At 41.7% G+C, this 13,922-nt stretch overlaps 1 protein-coding gene across 3 annotated transcripts in view; it reads left to right on the top strand.

Annotated features, from left to right (window-relative positions):
• JAK2 (Janus kinase 2) overlaps positions 1–13,922 on the top strand; it is a 329,829-nt gene that overhangs the window by 96,067 nt on the left and 219,840 nt on the right. For all 3 annotated transcript variants that reach the window (XM_075317543.1, XM_075317563.1, XM_075317553.1), the window contains exon 2: positions 1,093–1,328. In XM_075317543.1, coding sequence (XP_075173658.1) covers positions 1,115–1,328 — 214 coding nt within the window. In that variant the 5' untranslated portion in view covers positions 1,093–1,114. The remainder of the gene's footprint in view (positions 1–1,092; positions 1,329–13,922) is intronic.

Below are 13,922 nucleotides of genomic sequence, written 5' to 3'. Positions count from 1 at the left end.
TCTGTCCCTTAGGCCTCTCAAAGTCCTTTTAAATGTGATGTGGTCCCTAAAAAAAAAAAAAAAATGGTTTTGTAAATTTTGTTAGAAAAATGAGAAATTGGTGATGAACTATGATCCCTTCTAACTTCCTAACGAAAAAACTTGTGTTACAGAAATTGCGCTGATGTAAAGTAGACATGTGACGAATGTAATTTATTAATGATTTAGTGTGACATAACTCTCTGGGTTAAGGGCATAAAAGTGCAAAAGTTTGAAAATTGCGAATTTTTAAAAATGTTTGCCAAACAATTAAACGCAAAAAATATTTTCCCAATTTTACTAGTATCCTGAATTACAATAGATCATGTAAAAAACAGTCTCAGAACCATAGGGATCCGTTTAAGCATTTCAGAGTTATAACCTGTCATAGTGACACTGGTCAGAAATGAAAAAATGGCGCTGAAGGGTTAAAGGGAATCTGTCACCAGACTTTTGCCACCTAATCTGAAAGCAGCATAAAGTAGTGGCAGAGATCCTGATTCCAGTGATGTCTGATACCTCTGATTGGCACCTTTCTGCCCATGTACAGTGTTCACAGTAAGCTGCCAATCAGTGGTGGGGGCATCCTACCGGTTGTACTAGTCTTCTAGTGATAATCTCCTGCTGATAAAGCAGTGATTTTATCAAAACTACAGCAAGCAGCCCAGTAAGTGACACCTCACTGGAATTAAACAATAGGATAAAGAGTTGAACACCAGTCACAATGTATAGGGGAATAATGAAAAGCAGAACTGCTATGGGAATACTAGACTGAAAAATACAATGGACTATCTGAAAAAGTGAAAAACATGAAAATGGCATGTGCATAACTGCTATGAATAATAGGAATGAGAGATATTTAGCCATTGTATTGATCAATGCAAAGGAGCCCCAAAACCAAACTCCAAGGTAATCTCTATTTTTGGGGTCCCTAACATCACTCGAATTCCCTACATTATGCTGCTCTCTGATTTAGGTGTCAACAACTTAGTGACAGATTCCCTTTAAATTACTGATGGCTATTACGCCAAGGAAATGCATTCCTTTCTGATTTTGTTGTGGTTTTGCTTCTAGGTAACACTGGTGGAGTAATGTAATGGCTTGCCTCACAATGACTGAAATGAGCATAACCACAGTTCCTACTGTTGACCCAAGTGGAGATACTCAGTTAAGTGCCCCAAGACCCAGTGAGCCAGGATTTCACGTCTTTCTGTACCATTCTTCAGACACTGCTGATAAGGATTACCTTCCGCTGCCCCCAGGAGAATATATTGCAGAACAAATCTGCATCAATGCCGCTAAAGCTTGTGGTAAGTTCATTCCTGCCTTTGTGACTAGCCTGCAGTTTTATATTTGCACATTTTCTGCTGGCATTGGTGTTGGGTTTTTGCAGGATCAGCACTATTTTTATCTATTTGGAGGAATTCTTTCATCGTGTCCTTGGCAAAAGAAATGTGCGTTGTCATTACAGAAGCTTGTATGGCACATGCTTTAAATAGACCAATAGTTATTGGCATTCCAAAATAAGCTTGGGGTGAAGTGACTTTGCTTGGCATTTGTGTGTTATGTGTTTCTTCTCCGTTCAGGAAATCTAAAAAATATCCCGAGCGTGCTCATTAGGCTAGGTTCACATTTCCGTTGTTTTGCATCAGTCACATGCGTTGCTTGACGCATGTGACTGATGCGTTGTACAACGGATGACAAAGAACAGAAATCATTGTCGGACTCCGTTGTGTGCGGGGGCGGAGCTCGAGGGGGCGGAGCGCGAGGGGGCGGAACCGAGCGGGGCCGTGGCGCTGAGGACGTCAGTGCCGCGGGGACTGCAGGGCTGGGGACAAGTGAGTGTGTGTGTGTGTGTGTGTGTGTGTACACATGCGGAGTGCGGGAGGGGGTGGAGCTGAGCGGAGAAGTGTCAGCCTCCTTGCACACGTATCCAGGGTAAACATCGGGTAACTAAAAGCAAAGCACTTTTTGCTTGGTTACCCGATATTTATCTTGGATACCAGCGTACACTGTTTAGCGCTGGCTCCCTGCACACGTAACCAGTGTAAATATCGGGTAACCACGCATTGCTTGGTTACCTGATGTGTATCCTGGTTACGTGTGTAGGGAGCCAGAGAGAGCATGCGCAACAAAATCCTATGGATTGTGCTGCTCAAAAAACGTTAAAGGCTGCGTTGCTCCCGCCCGGCGGTCAGTTAAAAAACGACTGACCGCGACGCAGCGGATGCAACGCAGCAACATCAGTCGCAATCCGTCACTAATAGAAGTCTATGGGGAAAAACTCGATTCCTGCAAAATATTTTGCAGGATACCATAATTCCTCAAGGCTACGGATTGTGACTGATGCAAAACAACGGAAGTGTGAACCTAGCCTAACTCAATCAAGCCTCAAACATCTGAGTTTGAAAATGCTCGAGTTTCCCTTTTGACTTCTATTATGCTCGGTACTCGAGCCGCATCGGAGCACCCCGATGCTTGATTGAGTGGCAAGCAGGCTCACCCATTACTAAATTATCATGTCTCTTTGCTGTGCTTGAGTTGTCAAATCTATGCAGTCATTATTTAATGCCATGGCAGATCTGAACCATTCGAAGGGACTGGGAACACCCTTTGAGACCTTATCAGCTCTTATAATAGAACAGAGTTGATTTTCTCTACATTGATAAATGTATTTGTGGTCAAACAGCTATGTCAGGGCATTATCATTTTTATAAAAATATGCACAGATTACTTTAGAAACCTTAAATAAAAAATCTCCCCCTGTCCCTCCCTCCCTCCCGTAATAACAGAGACAGGGGAGGAAGTACAGGCAAGCAGACAGGGGCGGGAATAACTAGCAAAACCCGACTCCCCTATTAGATATTCTGTAGCTGCTAGAAATCAAATAACAGTGCATTTCACAAACTATACGTGCCTATATTTTAGAAACTATACATCCAATCTCACAACTAAAGGTATGCTTATAATCAGCATGATAGCGCCAGTATAACACTGGCTTTAGTTTATACATGAAAATCCCGGTGGTTGGTCCTCTTTAAGGCCAAAAGATCAGTAAATGCAAAAAAAAAAACAACAATATTCTATATATTAAGACCCAGAATGCAGGCAACAATGGAATGGGTTAAATGTTTATGCATTTAGTCTGCCTGCAGATAAATCTCTTTATACTTTCTTATCTATGTAGAGCATCACTATGTTCCAAAAACATATTTGTGTTGCCTTTATATCTGTCTTTTGGCAGTTGCAAAGAATATTGTTAACTAAATGGAACAGAAAATAGAACTGAAATGTTAGGAACAGCCTTGTAAATTAATGAAAATCTCCCCTGTTGTTTTAGTGACTGTATTCTGTTAATGTAAAGCTCAATTAAATAAACTGTAGGTGCAGGTTCATCTTGGGTAAATTTTTTGCATATTTATTAAAGCCAAGATAGAGCTCTTCGATTTGTTATATACAGCAGGTAAAATATGTTCTGAACGCGTCACCAATTTTATAAGTAAATATATTTTTAAAGTTGCTATTGATTTAAATTTCTCACCAGATGTCGGTAACATCCACCCAGGCACAGTAATCAAACTATAGATAGCCATAAATGTGTAATAATCAGAAATGGCATTGTGAAAAAGTATTGAACATATGAAGAAAGAGAGGTGCAAAAAGCCATGGAAGATCATGACATCAGCTGAAATATATCAGTAATTAGAAAGCAATCCTGCCACTTAGTGAAAAATAATAGCTGGTTCAACTGATGGCCTCTAAAAACATGTCTCAGTACCAAGGTGCCACACAAGAAACATCTCATGATGGGTAAAACCAGTGAGCTATCTCAAGACCTTAGCAACCTTATTGTTGCATAACGTACTGATAACATTGGTTATATCAGCAATTCTAAACTATTAAAGGTGCTAATGAGCACTATGGGGCCATAATCCAAAAGTGGAAAAAACATAATTTCACTGTAAACCAGCCACAAGCAGGTGCTCCCTATAAGATTTCAGACAGAAGAGTGAAAAGAATTATCAGAAGAGTTGCCAAGAACAACCTGTGGAGAGCTACATAAAGACCTGGAATCAGCAAGTAAAATTGTTTCAAAGAAAACAATAAGGTGCAGTTTTTATAATTTTGTCACTTTTGGGTATTTTCTGTCACCTAGACGCCTTAAAGTTACTTCACATGTGATGTGGTCCCTGAAAAAAAATTGATTTTGTAAATTTTGTTGGAAAAATGAGAAATTACTGATAACCTTTAACCCTTCCAACTTCCCAACAAAAAGAAATGTTTAAAAAATGGTGCTGATGTAAAGCAGACATGTGGGAAATGTACAGTGGAACCTCGCTTAACGAGTAACTTGATGTGTGAGTATTTCGCTATACGAGCAAAGCTTGCTGTAAATTTGTAACTGTTTACGAGCAAGCTTTGCCGTACGAGCACTCACCGCACACACTTCCGGTTCTGTACTTTCACGGCACTCTGACCCACTCTTGCAGTCAACACAAACAGACACAAAAACGCACGCACACACACCTATTATACTCACCTTACCTTCCGTTCCATCGCCAGCCTCATGGTTCTTGTAGTTCGCCGCTGTAGGATGTGTATCGGGTAACCACCGCGACGATGGAGGAACTTCCCTTGTTAGCCGTTACTCAAAAGCAGGCACTGGCCAATCAGAGGCAAGCGGGATCCTGCCTTTGACGTCAGCACTCTGGCAGCGGAAGTTCCGGCATCGGTTGCGATGGTTACCCGATAAACATCTTGTACCGGCGAACTGCAAGAACCAGGAAGCCGGCGATGGAACGGAAGGTAAGGTGAGCATAATATGTGTGTGTTTCTGTGTGTTTCTGCATGTGTAGAATGGCACAATAGGGGACCAGGATGGGACATTGAACAAGTTTGTGGAATAAATTGTCTGAGCTTGCATTATTTTCTATGGGAAATCTTGCTTTGCTAGACGAGTAACTTGGTTTACAAGCACACTCCCAGAACGGATTGTTCTCGTAAACCAAGGTTCCACTGTAATTTATTAATTTGTGTGACTCTCTGCTTTAAGGGCAGAAAAATTAAAAGTTCGAAAATTTTGTTATTTTCACATTTCTTGTCAAGTATTCAATATTTTCATAAACCCGAAACACAAACACATATCAACCAAAATTTATCACGAAAAACAATCTCAGAATCACTGAGAAATGTTGAAGCGTTCCAGAATTATAACCTCCTAAAGTGACACTGGTCAGAATTGTAAAATTTGGCCTGGTCAGGAAGGTGAAAACAGACTGGGGTGAAGGGGTTAGTCTTGTTTATTGTTACAGTGCTGGCCAAAAGTATTGGCACCCCTGAAATCACAAAATCTTTGGTATTTTTATCTTCTTTTAATTTGTCTTCAATGGGAAAAAAAAATTGTCATAAAGCCAAATTGGATATAATTCCACACCAAACATAAAAAAGGGGGTGGACAAAAGTATTGGCACTGCTTGAAAAATCATGTGATGCTTCTCTAATTTGTGTAATTAACAGCATCTGTAACTTACCTGTGGCACCTAACGGGTGTTGGCAATAACTAAATCACACTTGCATCCAGTTGACATGGATTAAAGTTGACTCAACCTCTGTCCTGTGTCCTTGTGTGTACCACATTGAGCATGGAGAAAAGAAAGAAGACCAAAGAACTGTCTGAGGACTTGAGAATCCAAATTGTGAGGAAGCATGAGCAATCTCAAGGCTACAAGTCCATCTCCAAAGACCTGAAAGTTCCTATGTCTACGGTGCGCAGTGTCATCAATAAGTTTAAAGCCCATGGCACTGTGGCTAACCTCCCTAGATGTGGAAGGAAAAGAAAAATTGACGAGAGATTTCAACGCAAGATTGTGCGGATGGTGGATAAAGAACCTCGACTAACATCCAAACAAGTTAAAGCTGCCCTGCAGTCCGAGGGTACAACAGTGTCAACCCGTACTATCCGTCGGCATCTGAATGAAAAGGGACTGTATGGTAGGATACCCAGGAAGACCCCACTTCTTACCCCGAGACATAAAAAAGCCAGGCTGGAATTTGCCAAAACTTACCTGAGAAAGCCTAAAACGTTTTGGAAGAATGTTCTCTGGTCAGATGAGACAAAAGTAGAGCTTTTTGGGAAAAGCCATCAACATAGAGTTTACAGGAAAAAAAAGAGGCATTCAAAGAAAACAACACTGTCCCTACAGTCAAACATGGTGGAGGTTCCCTGATGTTTTGGGGTTGCTTTGCTGCCTCTGGCACTGGACTGCTTGACCATGTGCATGGCATTATGAAGTCTGAAGACTACCAACAAATTTTGCATCCTAATGTAGGGCCCAGTGTGAGGAAGCTGGGTCTTCCTCAGAGGTCATGGGTCTTCCAGCAGGACAATGACCCAAGCACTGGAGACTACTAAAGTGGCCAGCAATGAGTCCAGACCTGAATCCCATAGAACACCTGTGGAGAGATCTCAAATGGCAGTTTGGAGAAGGCACCCTTCAAATCTCAGGGACCTGGAGCAGTTTGCCAAAGAAGAATGGTCTAAAATTCCAGCAGAGCATTGTAAAAAACTCATTGATGGTTACCGAAAGCGGTTGTTCGCAGTTATTTTGGCTAAAGGTTGTGCAACCAAGTATTAGGCTAAGGGCGCCAATACTTTTGTTTGGCCCATTTTTGGAGTTTTGTGTGAAATGATCAATGATTTGATTTTTGTTTCTCTTTTGTGTTTTTTCATGGCAAGTAAAATAAATGAAGATAATAATACCAAAGAATTTGTGATTGTAATCATTTTCAAGAAGAAACTGAGTATTATCTGACAGAATTGCAGGGGTGCCAATACTTTTGACCAGCACTGTACATTCTACTCTGTATACTACATTTGATTGCATTGGATATTGCTATTACATCTTCTACTTTCCCTACAGTCTCCATTTATCTTATTTTCATATATGGACAAGTCTCTGGCATAATTTGCTTATCTGAAACTGATTTATGTGTTTATTATAATTCTGGCATCTCAGTATGCTTTATGTACAGTTAGGTCCAGAAATATTTGGACAGTGACACAATTTTCGCGAGTTGGGCTCTGCATGCCACCACATTGGATTTGAAATGAAACCTCTACAACAGAATTCAAGTGCAGATTGTAACGTTTAATTTGAAGGTTTGAACAAAAATATCTGATAGAAATTGTAGGAATTGTACACATTTCTTTACAAACACTCCACATTTTAGGAGGTCAAAAGTAATTGGACAAATAAACCAAACCCAAACAAAATATTTTTATTTTCAATATTTTGTTGCGAATCCTTTGGAGGCAATCACTGCCTTAAGTCTGGAACCCATGGACATCACCAAACGCTGGGTTTCCTCCTTCTTAATGCTTTGCCAGGCCTTTACAGCCGCAGCCTTCAGGTCTTGCTTGTTTGTGGGTCTTTCCGTCTTAAGTCTGGATTTGAGCAAGTGAAATGCATGCTCAATTGGGTTAAGATCTGGTGATTGACTTGGCCATTGCAGAATGTTCCACTTTTTTGCACTCATGAACTCCTGGGTAGCTTTGGCTGTATGCTTGGGGTCATTGTCCATCTGTACTATGAAGCGCCGTCCGATCAACTTTGCGGCATTTGGCTGAATCTGGGCTGAAAGTATATCCCGGTACACTTCAGAATTCATCCGGCTACTCTTGTCTGCTGTTATGTCATCAATAAACACAAGTGACCCAGTGCCATTGAAAGCCATGCATGCCCATGCCAACACGTTGCCTCCACCATGTTTTACAGAGGATGTGGTGTGCCTTGGATCATGTGCCGTTCCCTTTCTTCTCCAAACTTTTTTCTTCCCATCATTCTGGTACAGGTTGATCTTTGTCTCATCTGTCCATAGAATACTTTTCCAGAACTGAGCTGGCTTCATGAGGTGTTTTTCAGCAAATTTAACTCTGGCCTGTCTATTTTTGGAATTGATGAATGGTTTGCATCTAGATGTGAACCCTTTGTATTTACTTTCATGGAGTCTTCTCTTTACTGTTGACTTAGAGACAGATACACCTACTTCACTGAGAGTGTTCTGGACTTCAGTTGATGTTGTGAACGGGTTCTTCTTCATCAAAGAAAGTATGCGGCGATCATCCACCACTGTTGTCATCCGTGGACGCCCAGGCCTTTTTGAGTTCCCAAGCTCACCAGTCAATTCTTTTTTTCTCAGAATGTACCCGACTGTTGATTTTGCTACTGCAAGCATGTCTGCTATCTCTCTGATGGATTTTTTCTTTTTTTTTTCAGCCTCAGGATGTTCTGCTTCACCTCAATTGAGAGTTCCTTAGACCGCATGTTGTCTGGTCACAGCAACAGCTTCCAAATGCAAAACCACACACCTGTAATCAACCCCAGACCTTTTAACTTCTTCATTGATTACAGGTTAACGAGGGAGACGCCTTCAGAGTTAATTGCGGCCCTTAGAGTCCCTTGTCCAATTACTTTTGGTCCCTTGAAAAAGAGGAGGCTATGCATTACAGAGCTATGATTCCTAAACCCTTTCTCCGATTTGGATGTCAAAACTCTCATATTGCAGCTGGGAGTGTGCACTTTCAGCCCATATTATATATATAATTGTATTTCTGAACATGTTTTTGTAAACAGCTAAAATAACAAAACTTGTGTCACTGTCCAAATATTTCTGGACCTAACTGTATATACTATGCGATGGTGGTTAGATTGTTTGTTTGCTTTTTTCCTCTAGTTTTTGATTGCTTTTCATGGATGTCAAGTATTTTGTTTACAATAAATATGTATTCGCTCCATGTAGTTGTGCATACGGTCATGAGTGTTGCCTTCTTTTGTTTTTCTTTCTTCTTACTAGACTTTTATGGGCGCACTCCTCAGGAGTGGAGAATGTAGTTACTGTGTGCAGGTCCTGTTACTGGAATTCCAAAGGGAATGAATAGCATTTAACGCAGTGTTTTATCAAGTTTCATTTAAGAACAGCAGTAGCAATGCTTTGAACAAGTCTTTCCTTCCTCAGGCTAGTAGAGACTGACCGAGCACATGGTAAATTCCAACAATTTAGGTATGGGAGCATTACGGTCCTTCCACATGTGCTGAATGGCATCCACACTGTGCACGTTTTACTTTGAATTGCTGCAGTTTTACAATATGAGTTTTACGTGAATCAAATGGTTTTGAATTGATTCCCCTGTTGCAGCTTTGTATGCAAATGATTCATTATGGGTGAGTGTACTCGCCACTGTTCAGTACTCGATCAAGCATCGGGATGCTCAGGTACTTGCGATGTCGGCCGATTACCGCAGGTGCATGGATGTGCCATCTGTCAAACAACGACCACAACGTACAGGCTTACTTCACTGCATGATGTGAGCAGGCACCCCAGGACAAGCAATTCACAGTCTCTAAATGGCTCTCATTAGGGTTTAAACAACGTTTTCGAATGTAATGTGTCAAAAAAAAATAAATAAGGAAAAATAACACACAAACCCTGCCCTTCCTCCCCCGGAAATGCTCTGTATATGGCCGGCTGGCTGTATGTGTGCGGAGAGGCAAACTGCCCAACCATTGACTTCCATTATACTCGTTACTCGAGTTGAGCACTTTCAGGACTCGAATACTGAGCACCCGATCATTTCACTACTCGCCCATCTGAAAAAGCCTTTTAGAGTGGATCACAGGCTTATTCACATCTTAAACATTTATGGCATATATATTATATATATATATATATATATATATTATATATATATATATATATATATATATATATTTTATACACACACACAGTACATGCCAAAAGTTTGGACACACCTTCTCATCTCTAGAACAACTGTTAGGAGGAGACTTTGTGCAGCAGGTCTTCATGGTAAAATAGCTGCTAGGAAACCACTGCTAAGGACAGGCAACAAGCAGAAGATATTTGTTTGGGCTAAAGATCACAAGGACTGGACATTAGGCCAATGGAAATCTGTGCTTTGGTCTGACGAGTCCAAATTTGAGATCTTTGGATCCAACCACCGTGTCTTTGTAGAAAAGGTGCACGGATGGACTCTACATGGCTGGTTCCCTCCGTGAAGCATGGAGGTGTGATGGTGTGGGGGTGCTTTGCTGGTGACACTGTTGGGGATTTATTCAAAATTGAAGGCATACAGAACCAGCATGGCTACCACAGCATCTTGCAGCGGCGTGCTATTTCATCCGGGTTGCGTTTAGTTGGACCATCATTTATTTTTCAACAGGACAATGACCCCAAACACACCTCCAGGCTGTGTAAGGGCTAATGACTAAGAAGGAGAGTGATTGGGTGCTACGCCAGATGACCTGGTCTCCACAATCACCAGACCTGAACCCAATCAAGATGGTTTGGGGTGAGCTGGACCGCAGAGTGAAGGCAAAAGGGCCAACAAGTGCTAAGCATCTCTTGGAACTCCTTCAAGACTGTTGGAAGACCATTTTCCGATGACTACCTCTTGAAGCTCATCAAGAGAATGCCAAGAGTGTGCAAAGTAGTAATGAAAGCAAAAGATGGTTACATTGAAGAACCTAGAATATAAGACATATTTTCAGTTGTTTCAGACTTTTTTAAGTATTTTATTCCACATTTAGTTCATAGTTTTGATGCCTTCAATGTGAATCTACAATTTTCAGAGTCCTGAAAATAAAGAAAACTCTTAGAATGAGAAGGTGTGTCCAAAGTTTTGGTCTGTACTGTATATAATCCAAAAATGTCGTAATGATGCAGGACCCAACACTCGGAGCCACATCTATCTCGAGAATAGAGCCCTGTTGCACGCCAAAGGAAATGGAGAGCTGGCCACCCAGTGTCTTGCAGGAGAGTTCCAATTGGTTTTCCAGCAGTTGTTATAACTCCCATACAAATGAATGGAGAGAGCCTTGCTTGAATGGGACACCACTACATACAGTGGTGGACTATCGGGACTTGTTGAGTCATATTCTGGTCCCAGTTCACTAGGAAAAGACTAAGATTTATTAGGATTGCTGCTAGGCTTTGCCTTACATTTTAAGCAAGTTTTAACTTAGCCAAAGAGGCAGTACTAAGTAATAAAGAAACTTTTTAATAAAGGGGTTGAATTATTCTGAATTTGTAGTGGTCATTAACCCCTTAAGGACCGCGGGCAGTAATATTACGTCCTTGCATTCATAGTGTTGCTGCGGGCTGCAGGCGGGGATACGTGCACATGTCATCTGGTTTGTACAGCTGACGTGTGCCTCACAGGTACGAGTGGAATCGCTATCCACCAGTACCTGTTAACCCCTTAAATGGTGCTGTCAAGATGTGACAGTGCCATTTTAACGATGATCGCGGTTTTCGATTACTCACAAGCCGCCACTGGAGATCACGTGATGTGACCAAATGGATCCGATGGTTGTCATGGTAGCACAGGGTCATGTGATGACTATTGTCGCTCACATGACTCAGGTCCTTTTACCAGCAGCCGAGTACTGCAGGTTACAAAACATGATCATTTCTCCCGGACTGAGCGGTGCTGCTCTGATCGGGAGAAATAAATGAGCGACCAGACTGCTGATCCTTATAGCCCCCTAGTGGGACTAGTAAAATAAAAAAAAGTTTAAAAAAAAGTTTTTAAAAATTGTAAAAAAAAATAAAAAACCCTAAAAGTTCAAATCACCCCCCTTTCACCCCATTGAAAATAAAAGGATTAAAAAAATAAAAAATATACACACATATATGGTATTGCTGCGTTCAGAAATGCCGATCTATCAAAATATAAAATCAAATAATCTGATCAGTAAACAGCGTAGCGGCAAAAAAATTCCAAACTACAAATTATGTTTTTTGGTCGCCTCATAATTTTGCGCAAAATACAATAACAGGCGATCAAAACGTAGCATCTGCGCAAATATGGTTCCACTAAAACGTCAGCTCGAGACACAAAAAAAATCAATCACTGAGCCATAGATCCTGAAAAATGAGAACGCTAGGGGTCACGGAAAATGGTGCAAAATGTACGCCACTTTTTTCAGCCAAACTTCAGATTTTTTTTTAACCCCTTAGATAAAAGTAAACCTATTCATTTTTGGTGTCTACAAACTCGCACCGACCTAAGGCATCACACTGACACACAGTGAATAAAATATCTTAAAAACAATAGTGCAATAACACTTTTTTTTTGCAATTTTTCCGCATTCAGAATTTTTTTGCCGTTTTCCAGTACACTATGGTAAAACTCGTGGTTTAATTTAAAAGTACAGTTCGTTCCGCAAAAAAACAAGCCCTTACATGACCAGATTGACTAAAAAATAAAAATGTTACGTCTCTCAGAAGAAGAACAGCGAAAAAATGGAAAGCGCAAAATCGGCCGGTCATGAAGGGTTATTCCCAAAATCACATTGTGGTCTTATAATAATGTACACCTATATTTATTCAGTTGTGCCAATATAATGTTTAAATTGTTGTGGAAACCCCTTTCCTGGGAGAGCTAGTTTTGGGTGAGATACAAGGGATTTCCAGATCTGCCAGTGTTGGTCCAATTAATAGCGATGCATCGGAGACAAGAACACAAGATACACAGTGTATCAGCCTTGTCTAATTTTACTTCACAAGGCACACATATTTATTACAACCACAAAAGAATGGGGATGGCTCTGTCCTTATCCAAAAGCATATACGGTAGGTTTCACAACACAAAGTCCATGAGCCATAATCTCTGCTGGAGAAGGTTTGAGTAAGGATTAAGACTGTCTGAAAACCAACCATAAAATGTAGCAGCCATAAAATGTAGCAATCCATATGAGAAGCACAAAACTATCAAAAATATACAGATATATATAAATTGTCTAAATGATAATCAATACAAGATACAAAATACTCACCATAACAAAATCAACCCCAATTTGCAAATTATATAGTATAGTAGCATAGTAGTTCCAGTGCCCCACCCTTAGTTTCGCTAAGGATAGTTTCACACTTGCATTTTTTCCTTCAGTCGCAATCCGCGTTTTGGAAAACAGCGGAATCCGTTAACGGATTCCGCTGCTTCCCATAGACTTGTATGGACGACTGATTGCGACTGATGGACCTGTGTTGCTTCCGCTGTCCGACGCTGCGTTGCTTCCACCGGGCGGAAGGAACGCAGCAGGTAACGTTTTTTGAGCAGCGGAATCCTTAGGATTTCGCTGCACACGCTCTCTGGCTCCCTGCACACGTAACCAGGGTACACATCGGGTTACTAAGCAAAGCGCATTGCTTAGTTACCCGATATTTACCCTGGCTACGTGTGGAAGGAGCCAGCGCTAAGCGGTGTACGCTGGTAACCAAGGTAAATATCGGGTAACCAAGCAAAATGCTTTGCTTAGTTACCCGATATCTACCCTGGTTACGTGTGCAGGGAGCCCGACACTTCACCGCTTGGCTCCGCCCCCTCCCGCACTCCACTCCGCATGTACAGTCACACACTCACTTACCTGTCCCCAGCCATGCAGTCCCCGACACTGACATCCTCAGCGCCATGGCCCCGCTCGGCTCCACCCACCCCGCACTCCGCCCTCCGCACACATTCTCGGCGGCTGAACGATCAGCTGATCACCCGGCGGCCGGCTGCTGTGAGCGATCAGCTGATCACCCGGTGGCCGGCTGCTGTGACCGATCAGCTGATCGTCCGGCAGCCGTGTGATCAGCTGATCGTTCACAATAGTCTGCCGCCGGTTAAACTGTAAAGAAAAGAAAAAAAAGCAGATTCTGTTGTTTTGTACGATCCGTTGTGCCACTATATGCAACGCATCCGTCACACAACGCAATGCAACGGATGCCGTTCAACGCAAGTGTGAAACTAGCCTAAGCTAGAATCCTGTGACAGAACTAGAATGGAGCATCTACTGTGGGGGATGATGCCACAAAAAGATGTTACAGTGCAGAACTCATGC

The sequence above is a fragment of the Anomaloglossus baeobatrachus genome, chromosome 1 (genome assembly GCF_048569485.1).
Source record: "Anomaloglossus baeobatrachus isolate aAnoBae1 chromosome 1, aAnoBae1.hap1, whole genome shotgun sequence".
NCBI lineage: Eukaryota > Metazoa > Chordata > Amphibia > Anura > Aromobatidae > Anomaloglossus > Anomaloglossus baeobatrachus.
The sequence above is the reverse complement of the archived record's forward strand: the minus strand, read 5'-3'. Positions and strand labels throughout refer to the sequence as shown.